This window comes from Sorex araneus, chromosome 4 (genome assembly GCF_027595985.1).
Source record: "Sorex araneus isolate mSorAra2 chromosome 4, mSorAra2.pri, whole genome shotgun sequence".
Taxonomy (NCBI): domain Eukaryota; kingdom Metazoa; phylum Chordata; class Mammalia; order Eulipotyphla; family Soricidae; genus Sorex; species Sorex araneus.
The window spans coordinates 9,294,041-9,309,309 of record NC_073305.1 but is presented as its reverse complement, the minus strand read 5'-3'; the positions used below and the strand labels follow the sequence as shown (position 1 = coordinate 9,309,309).

At 66.9% G+C, this 15,269-nt stretch overlaps 1 protein-coding gene across 1 annotated transcript in view; it reads left to right on the top strand.

Annotated features, from left to right (window-relative positions):
• The first annotated feature begins 1,615 nt into the window (after positions 1–1,615).
• FGD5 (FYVE, RhoGEF and PH domain containing 5) overlaps positions 1,616–15,269 on the top strand; it is an 83,591-nt gene continuing 69,937 nt past the window's right edge. The window contains exons 1-2 of the mRNA XM_055135510.1: positions 1,616–1,700; positions 9,070–11,770. Coding sequence (XP_054991485.1) covers positions 1,688–1,700; positions 9,070–11,770 — 2,714 coding nt within the window. The 5' untranslated portion in view covers positions 1,616–1,687. The remainder of the gene's footprint in view (positions 1,701–9,069; positions 11,771–15,269) is intronic.

Here is a 15,269-nt window from a genome sequence, read left to right as displayed (position 1 = left end):
TCTCTCAAACGGGCAACGGGAAGGACTCGGATGTCGGCTGGAACAGCAAACAGGTAAGCTCAGAGCTCAGCCTGGAGGCGCAGGGGCGGGGGGCTGCCGGGAGGGGAATGCCACAGACCACAAGGTCCCCAACTTCCCTCTCCATGCCTCTGGCCACAAGCTCCCCGACCGACCCTCCCCTGCACCTGCTCCCAGGACAGCCACACCGCTGTCCACCTGCCCCAGGGGTCTGGGGGACCATGTCCTCCTAACTCGTGCAGCCGGCCCGGCGTTTCCCTTGCTAGAACCTTCTTCACTCAGGGCCAACTCTCCCCGTAAGCTCCTGCGCAGGTGGCAGAGCTCTGCGTATGGGTGGCAGGATGGCGGGGGGCACGGAGCGGGGAGCCTGAGTCCAGGCACCCGGGGGGGGGGGGGGGCCGGCACAGAGCCACCTGGGTTGGATGCCAGCCCGTGCTCTGCGAGCAGAAAGGCTTCCTCCTTCAGGGGTCCCTTCCAATGTCACCCCAGCGCCAGCGCCTTCCTGGATGACTCACTCTCCAGCTTCAGTGGGGGGTGGGAGGCCACGCGAGACGCTGGGCTGGGTCTCTGACACCAGCATCCACACAGCACCTGTGCGGATCCGCACCTCCAAGACACAGACAGGAAAGACCCCAAACACCCTGAAGCTTCAGTGTGCATCAGAAATGCCGGAAGACTGCGGGATTTCTGAGCTGTGAGTCTGGGAGGGAGCGCGAGACTCTAACAGGGTCCCCGTCCCGGGCGGTGACGCCGGGGTGCACGCGGTGCCGCGCGAGGTGCCCGCTCCCCGGCTCAGTTCCGTGGGGGCGAGCCGGGGAGTCTTGCCCCGTGCTCAGCCCTGCTCGGGGGCTGAGTCAGGACAGAAGGAGTGGCCGGGGGGCCGGAGAAGGCAGGTTCCCCGCGCGCGAAGGGGCCTGCGGAGCGCCAGCAGCCCGGCCGGCCGCCCCCCGCCCGCCGCCGCGCTCCTCCCGCCCCGCGCCCCGCGCGCGCGGCTCGCGCGGTCCGCACGGCCACGGCCCCTTTAAATGTGCGCGGGGCCGCCGCGCCCCCCGCTCGGCCGGTGCCTGACAGCGCAGAAAGGAAAGAGGCAGAAGCCGCGGGAGGAAACGTCGGGGAGGCGCAGCGCCCCGGCCCCGCGCCCCCCACCCCTACCCGCGCCCCCCGCCCGGCCCCGCGCCCCGCGCCCCGCCCGCCCGCACGGCCGCGCCCCGCGCCCCCCGCGCCCGGCCCGCCCCGCCCGGAGCCCCCGCCCGCCCCGCGCCCCATTTCTGGTCCCGCGCCCCCTCCCCTCCCCCCTGCGCCCCCTCCGCGCCTGGCCCCCAATCCCAGCCCCGCGCCCCGCTCCTGCCCAGCGTCCCCCCTCCCCGGGTCCGGCGCCCCCTCCACTCCCGGCGCCCCCTCCCCGCCCCGCGTCCCCTCCCCGGCCCCCCTCCCGCCCCGCGCCCCCTCCCCGACCCCCCTCCCGCCCGCCCCGCCCGCGCCCCGCGCCCCCTCCCCGCCCGCGCCCGCGCCCCCTCCCCGCCGGCCGCCCCGCCGCGCCCCGCGCCCCCACTTGCCCTGCGCGCCGCGGCCGGGGGCGGGGCGGGAGGGTGCGGGCCCCGCGGGGCGCCGGGGACTCGGCGCCGGCTCGGACGCGGGACCGACGGGCGCCGGCTCGGCGCGCTGGAAGATGCACAGAGCAGGTAAGGGGCCCCCGCGCCCCCGCCCGGCCCGGGGCCCAGGCGCGGGGCGTGGGGCGTGGGGGTCCGGCCCGGGACGCCCCGCCTCGGGGACGCCCCCTCCGTCCGGGCGCGGCCGCGCCGGGCCAGGTGCACCCCAACCCCGCTCGCGCCGCGCCCGGGACCCGGGGGACGCCCCCGGGACCCCCCAGCGCCGGCCGGACCCGAACCAGCGCCCGCGCCGTCGGGACGCGCCCCTGACCGCGCCGGCCTTGGCCTCCGCCGGCCGCCGGACGGACGGACGGACGGACGGACGGGCCGACCCCAGGACCGTGCCGCCGCCTCCCGCCCTCCCCCCCACACTTGGAACTCACTCCCCAGGAGTGAAGGGCGCCGGGTGTGCGCCCCCTCCCCGCGCACCCCTCCCGGGCTCCCTCCGCACACCCCTCTCTCACGGTCCCCGCGCCCGGCCCTCCCGGCCCCCACCCTGCACCCCTCTCGCCCAGGCCCCCACCCCCCCCAACAGCTCTGGCCTCACCCCTGCGCACCCCTCCCTCACAGCCCTGGCATGGGTCCCTCTTTGTGTCTGCACCCCCTCCCCCCTCAGTGCCCTTGGGGGAGGGGGGCCTGCCGTCCCTGGGCCCCTTCAGTCCCTGGGGATCCCCTCCCAGCCCTCCCTGCTCCGCCTGGGGGATGAGCCCTGCAGCCCCGGGTTCCCTGGATGCAGGAGCCGCTGGCCTGGTGTTAGGGCCATTGCACAGATGGAGTAACCGAGGCTCGGGTCCCCCCGCTCAGCCCCGCTCCCAGCGAAGTTCCCTCACAGTCCCTCCGTTTGCCCGGGAAGTGTGGGGGCGCCTGGCCCGGGCTCTGCTCCCCTGGCCTGGGAGACAGACGGCGGCCTCTCCCGGACCAACACCCTTGTCCGGCCTTCTCCAAAACACACATCCCTAAAGAAACAGGAAGCCACCATTTTGGCTGTCGTGGGCCCGCATCCTGCTGTGTGTTCGCGGGGGGTGGGGTGGGGGTTCTTTAAAAATGTCTTTTCAGTGGAGAAAGTCATTGTCTTGGGACTGAGGTGCCGAGGGGGGTGGCCACGGGAATCCCACAAAGAAGCCCCTCTGGGAAGCTGCGGGGGGCCGGGTGGGCGGGCGGGCCAGGCCCCAGGCCCCAGGCGGGCGGGCCCCCGCACTCAGAGCCGGGGGTCAGGGCTGTGGCAGAGGGGCAGAAGGGAGGCGGCTGGCGCGGGGTCCTGGTCCAGCCACTCCTTGGAGGGAAAAGTTCGCCTCCTGCCTGTTCCGGCCGGGCCTGGACAGAGCCAGGCGGGCTTTTCCCTCCGCTCCTAATAAACCTTCGCCAAACAATGGTGAGACCGGTTCCAGTTTTCCCACCGCTTCCCGGCCTGCTCCGAGGGCTGGGGGGGAGGGGGGAGATGGAGGGACACTCGGGAGCACTGTGGGCCCAGGAAATCGGGGTGGCCGCGCTCGGGGTGCTTCCGCCTCGTCCTCTGCCACCAGCGCACCCCCCCCACCCCCCAAGTCCTGCCCAAGCTGCTCTGTGAAGCCCCGGGAAGGCGCCTGACACTCTTTCCCGCACCTGCCCCGCCTTTCCTCAGACCTGGGCACGGGGGCCCTGGGGTTTCGTGGAACCAGGTCTCAGCCACCGCCGCCTTCCCCACGGGCTCGTGCGCGAGCCGCCACGGGTGGGGGGACTCGTGCGCACACTGTCGCACCCACGTCGGCACGGGCACGGGAACTTGCTTCCAGTTTCTCTTCCCGAGCTTCAGTTTCCGTGTCTGAAAAGTGGGGGGCCGGGAGGCCATTGACTCCCCTACGAACTGGAGCCTGCAGGGCCCGGAAGCGTCTCTCCCACCCCCCCGCCCCGGGCCCGTCAGCCCTCGCCAGTGCTGGCGGGATGGGGTGACCCCGATGCCGGCTCCCCGAGCTGGCCTGGCTGTCCCCTCTCAGAGAGAGGACGACGGAGGCTGCAGGCGGCTGGTGGGCAGCCGTGCAGCCACGGGCCGGGGCGAGACTGAAACTCGGACCCTGCGGCTTGGCAGCTTGCCGTGGGCCATTCGTGGACGCGCGGGGAACACGCGTGCGCTGCCCGTGGCCGTCAAGCCCCCGGCTCCTCTCTCCCTGCCCGCGCCCAGGAAAAGGGGGCGTGTCTTTACCGAGAAAGAAATTTGGGCTCGGAGAGGCCCAGGCGCCTCTCCCAGACGCTCGCACGTGTGCATCTTCCATGGGGGGGCTCCAGCCGGCGCCCTTCCCCGCTGCCCCCCGCTCCGGTCCCCCTCGTGCCCCACTGCGGACCACCGCACGCGCGTCTCAGCAGCCTAATTAGAAACCCGCGGGCCCGGCTTGGACATTCCAGCAGGCACCCAGGAACGGAAGTTAAATTTAGATGCAATTGGAAGGTGAAATCGGGAGATAATTACTCTTGGAACATATGGTTCCGGGCGTTCCGGGGTCAGCAGCCGCTGAAGCGGACCCGGGGGTGGGAAACGGGGAAGCCGGGCAGGCCCGGGAGGCGGGGAGACAGTGTCCGGGCAGAAGGCAGTGGCCAGGCCCCCTCCACGCTGCCGAGAGCCGGAGGGACTCGCCGGGGTCACGCTTCCTGCTGACGGCAGAGCCGGAAGTGGAATTGGGAGCTCCCAGCTCCCCGTGCTCCCAGCCCAGGGCTTCTCTCTAGAGGAGCTCCCAGTCCAGTGCTCCTGCCCCAGTGCTCCTCCCCAGACCCCTGCTAATTGGGCCTGCACGGAGCCGCATGCCGCCGAGGAGGGAACCGCACGCAGGCGTGTGTGAGTGACAGATATTTAATTAAAATAGAGAGAGAAAATATAAACGGGCGCCAAGGGGCTGGTCGCCAGAAGCTGTTAAAAATCTCTTCATCTTGTCACTGTGGTCGCCCCCCCTACTTCCCCCCCCAGTTAACTCTTGGCATCTGGGCCGGATGGAAGCCAGCATCCTTGGGCAGCGCGGTGGTCCGCGGTGCTGGTGTCTGAGGGAGGGGAGGGGGTGCCCCCAGGCCCTGCGATACAGGGTGAGAGAAGATCCCGCGGCAGCCAGAGGGGCTCGGGCGGGGGCACTGGGACCACCAGACGCTGAGCCTGGGCCGGGACCCCCAGTGCTGATGGGTCAGTGACCCCCTGTCCCCGCCAGCGTGCGCTGTTCTTTTCCCCCGGATTACTCCGTGCCTTTTCTGATCAGGGTCTCTACCCTCCTCCTGACGCCCTGCCCCCGTCCTTCGTACGAGCCCCCCTGGCTCCTGCTCTCCTGAGTCTTGGGGAGGGGGGTGGGGGGGGTGCAGCACACCCAGTGATGCTCGGGGCTCCGCACTCAGGAATCACTCCCGGTGGTGCTTGGGGGACCGTATGTGATGCAGGGATGGAAACCAGGTTGGCCATGTGCAAGGCAAGCGCCCTCCCCGCTGTGGCTCCGGCCCCGCTCTTGGTGGGGGTGGGGGGGGTCTTGTCTCTGCAGAACCTTCTGGGTCCCCCAACCACGGACCCCCCTCGGGCAGTCGCCTGTGGGCAGCAGGCAGGAGAGCCGGGCGCCCGCAGGCCCTGGCCTTGCCCTCGTGACCCTCCTCCTCCGCCCTCCTGCGTGCCCTCTGGTAACCCCCGGCCACCGGGGCGCCCTCCTGGCCGGCCCCCACTCTCGTCCCGGGCCACACTCCGTCGCTCGGCTCATGCCTGACATTCCCCGTCTGTGACGGCTCCCTCGGGCTCCGGCCAGAGCTCTCCCCAGAGCCCAGACGGCAGAGCTGAGGACCCACTTCACAGCTCCACTTTGGGGGCCCCGCCCGCCCCGCCTCCCCTCTGCAGCCTGCCTCTGTGGGGCAGTGACTCCAGGCGCCCTCCGCTGCACCACCTGCCCGTCCGTGCTCACAGTTACCTGTTACCTGTTCCTCCCACCCCACCCCACCCCCCGTGTCCGTGTCTCCTGGCCTGGCCCGAGCCCCGTCCCCTCTTTTTGGCTGCCCGGCCCCGGACCCCCTCTCCTGCTGCTCCCACAGCTCCCCCCGGCCCCCCCCTCCTTGAACTCGCCCGGCGACCCCTGACCTTCGCGCGTCTCCTCCTGGCCCTTGGCACCCCTGTCCGAGACTCCCGTCCCGCAGCTCCTTAAACCCTCGGCTTCCTCGTCTTCCCTCCCAGCCTCTCGCGTCTCTCGGCCCGGCAGGATCTTTGTTGCTCTGTGAACCCCTCGGAGGCGACCGGGGTTCGAGGGCACCGGTGGGGAGCCGGTGGGAGTCAGCGTCACCTTGTGCTGGGGAAGATTCTCCGCCTGGGCCTGGGCTTACGCGCGTTTCTCCCCGGGCCCTGGCCTCAGTTTCCCTGCGCTGCGCTGTCCTGGTTGAGGAAACGCTCAGAAGGAAACGGCTCAGGGATGGGAACACAGGAGACCCCCAGGACCCCGGGAGACTCAGGAGCCCCAGGCAGGTACCGGAGCTGTACCCCAGTTCCCTCGGATTTCAGTGAGGGTCCCCCAAGGCCTTTCTCGTCCTGCCTCCCTTGGTCTCTGGGCTTGCCCGGGGCTTTGAGCCGGAAGGGGATGCCCAGGGGGTGGGATGGGGGGGTGCACAGGGCGCTGGTTTCCCAGGCTGGCAGGGGGGCATTCCCCTGTGGGGTCCTGCTTCGGACGCTGCCGTGACCTTTCCTGAGAAGCTACCACACCACCCACCGATCGATAACTCGGCTGGATGAAGGATGGGGCGGGGGTGGGGGCGCCATGAAGCCGAGTGAGGGTCGTTTTTCAGGGCCCGCTGGTCTCTGTCAGGCCTCGGGGTGCCCTCGTGACATGCCACCTGTTGTGGATGAGAAACGGGAGTCCCCGGCCTCCGAGAATCGTTTCCTGCCGACACCTGGCACTGGAGGTGGCTAGGGGGCCACAGATGCTCAGAGCCCGTGGGTGGAGGGTGGGATTCTGGGGGAGCAGCGAGGGGCTGGGAGGGCGGTAGAGGCGGAGCTGTCAGGGCTACGAGATCTAGAGGCTGGCTCTTGCCTGCCGGCCTGGCCCTATACTCGTCATCGGCTAGACCTCTGTGTGTCTTTTATCTCTATCCTGCTTCCGAACAGATGCTGCTGGACCCATTGTCCAGATGAGAAAACCGAGGTTCAATCTCCTCGTTTTAAAGTGGCTGAGCCAGGATTTGAACCTGGATCAGCCAGCTTCCAATAACCGACTCTGACCTCCCCCCCCCACTCACCCACACACACTGACGGCTCCAACTTTGCCCTTTAAGTCCCAAATGCACTTACTCTGACTAATTCAGACGCATTTTTCTAAGCGGGGACATACTTGGCTGCTTATGAAAGCAGGCGTGGAGAGCCCCTGGCTTATCACCTGCCCGTGGGTGCCTGGCCCTGGCTGCGTGGCTGCAGAGGAAACGGGTGTGGGTAGGGGTGGGGCGGGGCGGGGGCTGCCCTCGCCTCTCCTTCTTGGACTCTGTTCTCCCTGCCGCACAGTCCGCGGCCCGGGTGTAACTGTGAACCGGGCCCGGGAGCCCGAGTCCCAGGGTCACTGGCTTTCCAGGCGAAGGTGCTTGTTCCCTGGTTCTTCCAGCAATGACGGGACTGTGGGTTTGTGCTCTGGACCCCTCGTGGCTTCGGGCCTCTTGGTTTCCTCGGGGGCCCCCGCGGAGTTTGACGTGGTTTTCCGCTGCCCGAGAGGGGGTGCTCCTGCCTGCCCCCGGGCCCTGGAGTTGGGGCGCTGGGGGGACGTGCCTCGGGCAGGTCTTGGTCCCAAGTGCAGCCACCGGCCCTCTGGGGCTGCCGCGTGCACCCGTCGTGGCTGTTTCTGAGCCGTTGGGTGGACGCTGGGTGGGCGGGTGAGGACGTCCTCCCGGGTGGACGCCAGCTGCCCCGCTGCTCAGTTGCGTCTGAGCCCGGTACGGAGCCCGCCCTGGCTTGCCGACTGCGCCGCCCAGAGTGAGCCCGTTTGGGGATGGTAGAGTAGGAACGAGCGAAACGTGTCGTCGCGGCGATTTGCCTCGCCTGTGTGCGATGTCCCGCAGCCGTGGGAGCTAAAAATGATCTGCGAGGGGCTGGAGCGACAGTCCAGCGGGGAGGGCATTTGCTTTGCACATGGCCGACCTGGGTTTGATCCCCAGCATCCCCTAGGGTCCCCCGAGCACCGCCAGGAGTCATTCCTGAGCGCAGAGCCAGGAGGAACCCAAAAAGCAAAAAAAAAAAAAAAAAAATGACCTGTGAGAAACGGGGTCCCCTTCTAAATGGGGTCCCCTTCTAAGCGGGGCCCCCTTCTGTTGGACAGCTCTGGGTCACAGATGACGGGGTCAGCGGCCACCGCCAGCTTTTAACCGGGCCGGAGGAGCAGGAGGGCCGGCCTGCCGGCAGATTCCAGCTCAGCCCCTGGTCGACCCCCTTCCTTGGGCGGGACCCCTGCGGCCCCTCTGTGCCCGTGCGCGGCAGGAGGCAGCCTTTGGCCAGCGTGCACGCGGGCAGGCGCTGTGTTGCTCGCCCGCGGTGTCTGGAAGCCGGGCCATTAGCCTTGTCTGCCGTGTGATGAATGCAGGGGTGACCCCGCAGGAGGCAGACGTCACCGTCACACTCTCCAGCTCCATCCCCTCCCCGTGCTCCTGGCAGCTGCGTTTCCCCGGTGGCTCCCTCCCCGGCAGGGGGGTCCTTCTCTCCCTGGCCCAGCTGGCCTCAGCCGGAGGCGAGAAACGCTGAGCATGTAACGCGGGGGTCACGTCCAGTGCTGCCTGGCGGGTCCCTGGTGAATGAGTGGGTGGGGGCCGGGATGGGCTCCGCCACCCGCAGGGGGCCCGGGCGCCATGCAGGTACAGAGGGTGGTCGACTCACTAGGTTTCTGGCAGAGACATCAGGAGGAGTTGTGGGGGGTGGGGTTCAGGGCTGCTGGGGGCAGGGGGCTCGAGTCTCTGAAGGCAGGAGACCAGGGTCCCAGGGGCTGTGAAACCATCACCTGGGGTGTCCTCTAAAAAGATAGGCCAGAGACCTCAGACAGCAGGGAGGGCGTTTGCCTTGCTCTCGGCGGACCTGGGTTCGGTCCCCGACACCCCATATGGTCCCCCAAGCTCTCCAGGAGTGACCCCGGAGCACAGAGCCAGGAGCAAGCCCTGAGCACTGTTGTATCACAAAAATGAGACAGAAAACAAGCCTCCCCCACCCCCCATGGCTGTAGGGTCCAGAGAGCGGGGAGGGCGTCTGCCGTGCGCGCGGCCAGCCTGGCATTGGTTGCCGCCATCCACGGGGCTTCCTGAAGTGACCCCGGAGCACAGAGCCAGGAGTGAGCCCCGAGCACCGCCAGGTGTGGCCCCAAACCCAACAGAACAGATGGGCGGGAAACGGCCGCCAGGGGACTCTGACTGACCTTGCCCTCCCTTACGTTTCTTCCCTTTTCTCTCCGTCCCTCAGACTCGCCAAAACCACCCGTCGCGCCCAAACCCAAGGCCGCCAGCTCCTTCACCCCCGTGACGACGCCCAAGTTCCCCGCGTCACCCCGGCCCGAGGGTCTTCACAGCCCCAACTCCATGTCCAGGGGCCCGAAGCCCCCCATCGCCCCGAAGCCCAGGCTGGCGGCCCCCCACGAGTGGCGGGCCAGCGTGTACGTGATCGGCAGCTTGAACAAATGCAGCAACGGGAGGCTGCTGTGCGTGGACGCCGGCCTGTTCCAGGACCCCCGGCCCGACCAGGAGCGCGCCCAGGCCGAGGCGGACGGCGGCTACGGCGGGGACCCCGGGGCCCTGCCCAGGGACTGCGAGCCCCAGGAGCAGGAGCCCGCAGAGAATGCAGGGGAGACGCCCCCCAGCCCCGCGGGGGAGGACACCCCTGGAGCTGCTGAGGAGACCCCGGGGGCAGAGGCTGACGAGGGCGGGGGCGCGGACCCCACTGAGGACGAGACCCCCGTGGAAGAGGCTGACGAGGGCGGGGGCGCGGACCCCGCTGAGGACGAGACCCCCGTGGAAGAGGCTGACGAGGGCGGGGGCACGGACCCCCCTGAGGACGAGACCCCGGTGGAAGAGGATGGTGCGTGTGACTCCAGCCTAGAGGAGCAGCTGGTCAGAGGGCAGCACAGCCCCCAGCACCTGCAGGACGGGGACCCTCGGGACGGAGAGGAATCCTGGGGTGATGTCGTTCTCGCTCACAACTACGCAGAGGCTCCAGCAGAGGAGAAGCAGCCCCCTGAGACGCCCCTGGAGGAGGAGGAGGAGGAGGAAGAGGAGGAGGAGAAGGAGGAGGAGGAGCAGGAGCAGGAACAGGAGGAAGAGGAGCAGCAGGAACAGGAAGAAGAGCGGCAGGAGCAGGAGGAGGAGGAAGGGGTCCCCGAGGAAGGCCGTGTGGACGCAGAGCCAGACCTACTGGAGCACGTGAATTCCGATGGCCTGGCCGAGGGGGCTGGCGAGGACGTCGGCGAGGAGCAGCCCCCCGCGGGGGAGGCGGCCACGGCCACAGACTGCCCCGAGGTGTCCGAGGAGCAGGAACATGAAGGTGCCCCCGGCACTGATCAGCAGAATGACCAGGAGGAAGCCCTGGAACGAGGGGAGAAGCAAGACCCGGAAGTGCTGGCCGGGGGCTCCCAGGAGGCGGGAGAAGACCCCCGCCCGGGCATGGATGCCCCGGAAGAGGAAGCGGCAGAGGACAGCTGCCAGATCGTCCCTTTCGAGAGCGATGGTCTGGACGAGCTGGTGGCCGCGCTGCCCGGAAGCCCCTACCCCTTCCTGCCCACCGAGAGCACGTCCTTCTGCGGTGACAGCTGCTGCCCGCCCGTGGCGTGCGGCGGCGTCGGGGCCGGGCGGGACCCCGTGGCCGACCCCGCGCGTGTGTCCCTGCAGGGTGGCGCCTCGGAGGGGCCCCCGGTCCCTGGCGTGGTGCTCCTGCCCGAGACCCCCGACTCCCTCAGCAACCCTTACGAGCTGGGCGCTCCCGAGCCTGCCGGCGCCCTGAGTGGGCAAGAAGAGGTGACCTCGGACGCCGAGGGCGGCCTGGCCCCCCTGGACAGGAAGAACCTCATGACGCGGGCCCGGCCGCACTCCGGGAAGCTGGCCGGCTGCGTCCCGGAAACCGTCCCGGAAGAAGCGGGGCCGGAGGCGGCCTTGCCAGCCCTGGGCCTCCGAGGCGGCCCCGAGGAGGCCAGGAGGCCCGTCCTGCCCGTGGAGGGGAAGCCGGCGGCAGACTCGGGCAGGGCGCTGCCCGCCAAGCCCAGGGCCTTCCCCCTGTACCCGCGCTCGCTGTCCGTGGAGGGCCGGGAGCTCCCCGTGTCGGCCTTCCGGGAGCCCGAGGGCTGCGGCCTGGACGAGCGCTGGATGCCCCGCAAGGAGGACAACCTGTCGCTGCCCTGCGTCATCGGCTCGTCGGGCAGCTTCTCCCAGAGGAACCACCTCCCGTCCAGCAGCGGCACGTCCACGCCCTCGTCCGTGGTGGACATCCCCCCGCCCTTCGACCTGGCCTGCATCACCAAGAGGCCCATCACCAAGAGCTCGCCCTCCCTGCTCATTGGGGGCGACCCCGCGGACAAGCAGCCCAAGAAGAAGAAGTCGTCGTTCAAGCGCTTCCTGGCGCTGACCTTCAAGAAGAAGTCGGAGAGCAAAGGCCACGGGGACGCCCACGGCTCCTCGTCCCGCTCCTCGTCCGAGTCCAGCTACCACGGGCCGGCGCGGCTCCTGGAGCTGGACCGCGGCAGCCTGGGCAGCTCCCCGCAGCTCAAGGCGCGGGCCGGCAAGCTGCGGGCCTGCGACTCGCCCTCGTCCCTCATCTTCTGCAGGGACGGCAAGCGCAAGGGCGTCCCCTTCAGCAGGACCGTGTCCCGGGTGGAGTCCTTCGAGGACCGCTCCCGGCCCCCCTTCCTGCCCCTGCCCCTCACCAAGCCCCGCTCCATCTCCTTCCCCAATGCCGACACGTCCGACTACGAGAACATCCCGGCCATGAACTCGGACTACGAGAACATCCAGATCCCGCCCCGGAGGCCGGCGCGGGCCGGCACGTTCACCAAGCTGTTCGAGGAGCAGAGCCGAGCCCTGTCCCTGTCCGCCGCCAACGAGAACGACGGCTACGTGGACATGAGCAGCTTCAACGCCTTCGAGAGCAAGCAGCAGGGCGCCGACCCGGACGCCGAAAGGTACCGTGACGTTTCTCTTCTCTCCGGCGGGGCCCGGGGGGGGGGGGGAGGGGGGGTGGCGGCGACCCGGAGGCAAGTTAGGCTCAGGATGTGGCGGGGACACACCCCCTCCGCTTGGTCAACCTGGGGGCGTGGCTCTGTGACTCTGGGAAGGTGGCCTTCCCTCTCTGATCCCTGGGGGCTTCATCCCAGCAATGGGATTTCTTCTGATGCTTCAAGGTGTTTGGGACGGCGGAGGGGGCGGGGGGAGGGACGTCCAGGGATTCGGGGCGTGAAGCGTCAGGTGAGACCCGGGGTCAGCACGTGCGTTTCCGTGATCTGTGGGGCAGGCGTCTCTTAGGTAGGTGACTTGATCGCTCTCCTCTGGCAAAATGGCCAAGAAGGAAGGAGCTGGAATCGGGCCAAACTAAATATCTTTCACCATCAGGAAAATACCCTAAATTGAGATGGAAACCTTTCCATTGTGTAAACATACTCTCCAAGTCCAGGGAACGAGAAAAGACAATCTATTGAAACAGCTTAAAGGGCTGAGGGTGCCCTGAGCTAAATTGCTCAACAGGCGTCTTTAAGAGCTATATCCGAGATCATTTTCTTTCTTTCCTTTTTCTTTCTTGGCTCCCTCACCTTTCAAGGGAGAGGAAACACTGGGGGTTTTGCACCCTGCCGCCCTGAGAATGAGTGGGGGCCCCGTCGGATTCTCCGCCCCCCCCCCAGAACTGTGCAGGAATCTACCATTTCGGGGACACCGAGCAGGCGGCTCAGCTGCTGGGCAGTTTGTGCTTCTTTGGGGTCATTTGATCTGAATTAATAACAAGCCAGGAGAGGGGGGATTCTTAAGGCCATCCTTCCCGTGGCTCTTTGTGCAGTCACTTAACCCAGCCCCCGCAGCTGGTGCCCCCAGTCCCGGGGGGGCCCCACGGTAATGAATAGATAAGAGGGATTTGCAATTAACATGAGCTGTTGCTGGTGCAGAGGTGAGGCCGCCCGCTCCTTGGGCTGAGCCTCTTGAATTTTTTACGTGGTTCTCCCCGCCCACCTCTGCTCCTTCCTGAGCACTTTCTGGAATGAAAGCGTTTGTTTGCTGGAGAGAGGGCGAATGCCAGCTCTGCTGGAGTGACTCCCTTTGAATTTGGAGGTGGGGTGTGTCTGTGTGTCTGTGCATATGTGTGCATGAGTGTATGTGTTGTGTGTAGGTATGTGTGTATGTATATATGTGCGTCTATGTGTATGTGTGTATGTATGTGTATATGTGTATCTGTGCATATGTGTATGTATGTGTGTATGTATATGTGTACATATGTGTGTATTGTGTGTATGATGTGTGTATGTGTATTTGTGTATATATGTGTGTGTTGTATGTGTATGTATATGTGGGTGCGCATATGTGTATGTGTGTTATTTGTGTATGTGTGCATATATGCGTGTGTATGTGTGCATATGTGTGTATGTATGTATGTGTATGTGTATATGTGTGCATATGTATGTGTATGTCCTGTTCTCTGCACCCACAAAGCCGCCATGCTGGAGGCACCAAGTCCACCCGCAGTGCAGCAGGACTTTCACCCGTCTGCTCGGACTCCTCCAGTCCCGGGAACTCGGCACGTCTCCCGGAGGCCAGGGTGCGGGGGGACACTTGGTTACCGCCATTCCTCTCTGACCTTTCCCTCCGCCCCTCGAGAGCCCTTCAGAGCCGGAAGGGGCGGCAGGCGCGTGGTCCTGTTGATCACAGAGGCGGAAACCGAGGCACAGAGAGGGAAAGAGACTTGCCTCAGGTCTCCCGGCAGTTCCTGAGCCCCGGCCTAGGGATTCACAGGGAACTGCGTGGGGCACGGAGGGGCTGGCTGTGCGGGCTGTGCTCCCCACCCCTCCGCGGTGTGCAGAGGCCCTGTCTGGCCCGAGCCAGGGCTGCTGCCGCCCCTCTGGGCAGTTGCCTGTGGCTGAGGGACCCTTTCAGATGTGCCCGGGCGGCTTCCCAGAGGCCAGACTGACGGGGTAAACGTCCCCTGCAGGAACCACGTCCTCTGGGACATCAGTCGGGGAGCCAGACTTGCTTCTGTTTCCCGCCCAGCAGATGGGAGCAGAGGGGGAGAGACGTCCCTGCTCGGGGCTGGGACAGGGACAGGTCTGGGCAAGGGGGGCCAGAGAGGCCCGGGGCTGCCATGGTGAGGGCCCCCCCCCCCCGCTCCCTGCTGTCTTTTCGCCTGAATAGGGGCTTGGAGAACCCGGCTGGGGGCAGGGGGCCCCTGACCCGAGCCGAGTACTCAGGGGTGCTTCGGGTTGCACCAGGCGGGACAGGAGGGGGGCCGGGAGGGTCTCCCCCCGCCTGCACGTTGTCCTGTGCCTCACCTTATTCCCGAGGGAATCTGGGCAGCAGAGCCAAGACAGACATGAACTGTCCCGGGGCGGGGGGTGCCTGGGGACCCGGGTTCAAGACCTGCTTCTTCACCTGCTACCAGCGCCATTCCGGTCCCCGCTTGTATGAGAGGACTGAGCGTTTTCCTTTGAACCGGTTCCCTTTCTCACGGGACAGGACACCTAGAGGGGAGCCAGGGACACAGCTCGGTAGCCAAGTGCCTGCATAGCAGGGAGGAGGCTGAGAGTTCGAACCCCAGCTCCTCCGCCCTCCACCCCCCTCCAGCCTCCAGCCACTCTTACACTTCCTGTGCATCGCAGCCAGCTCCGCCACGAAACCGAAAGCGTGCGAGCACTGTGACTCTCAAGTGGCTGAGTCCCGCTCCAAACAGCGTTGCCGCGGGGAAGGGAAGGGGCGGGGAGGGGCCAGAAAGGGAATTTTCACGGCGCCCTCGGGACCACGGGAAGCAAGGGCCATGGCCCTAGGTAGAAGACCATCACAGAAATAAAACGCAAAGTAATAAAAGCCACAGAGGTCAAGTCTACCAGGGCTGGGCTCGGGGGCACCGGGTCCCTGTGTGACGCCAGGAGCCGCGGACAGCCCCGCCCCGCGCGGAGATTCCACTCTCCACTTGCCGAGACACGATTCCAGAGGGCCGGAGAGGGAGTAACTCTCCCGTGGTGCCATTCAGTGTTATTTAAAGCCGAGTCCTTTCCCCACTAAAGCGCCTCCCTTCCAGGAATGTGGAGAGCATATAATAGAATTCAGGGGGCCCCTGGAGACCCCGAAATCAGAGCAGCTCTCGGCGCCGGCTCTCACACCTGATTAGGAAGTTGCTTCTGCGCGCGCTTCCTCTGAGATTCGGGTACACAGATGATTGCATTTTAGTTACTACAGTCATACTCCCGCCCGCGTTTCACTGCGTGATTGTCGTGGTTCTGATGACAGGTGCGTGTGCATACGTGCGTGTGTGTGTGGTGCGTGTGCATACGTGCGTGTGTGTGTGTAAAACGGGATGCAGACTGGAGAGACCAGGGTATGGCCTTGCACGTGGGGAAGCTGGGTTCAATCCCTAGCACCACGTACAGTCCCCAGACGCAGACCCAGTGTTGGGGGTTGCCCCCTCAAAGTGAGGTGCAACCCTGA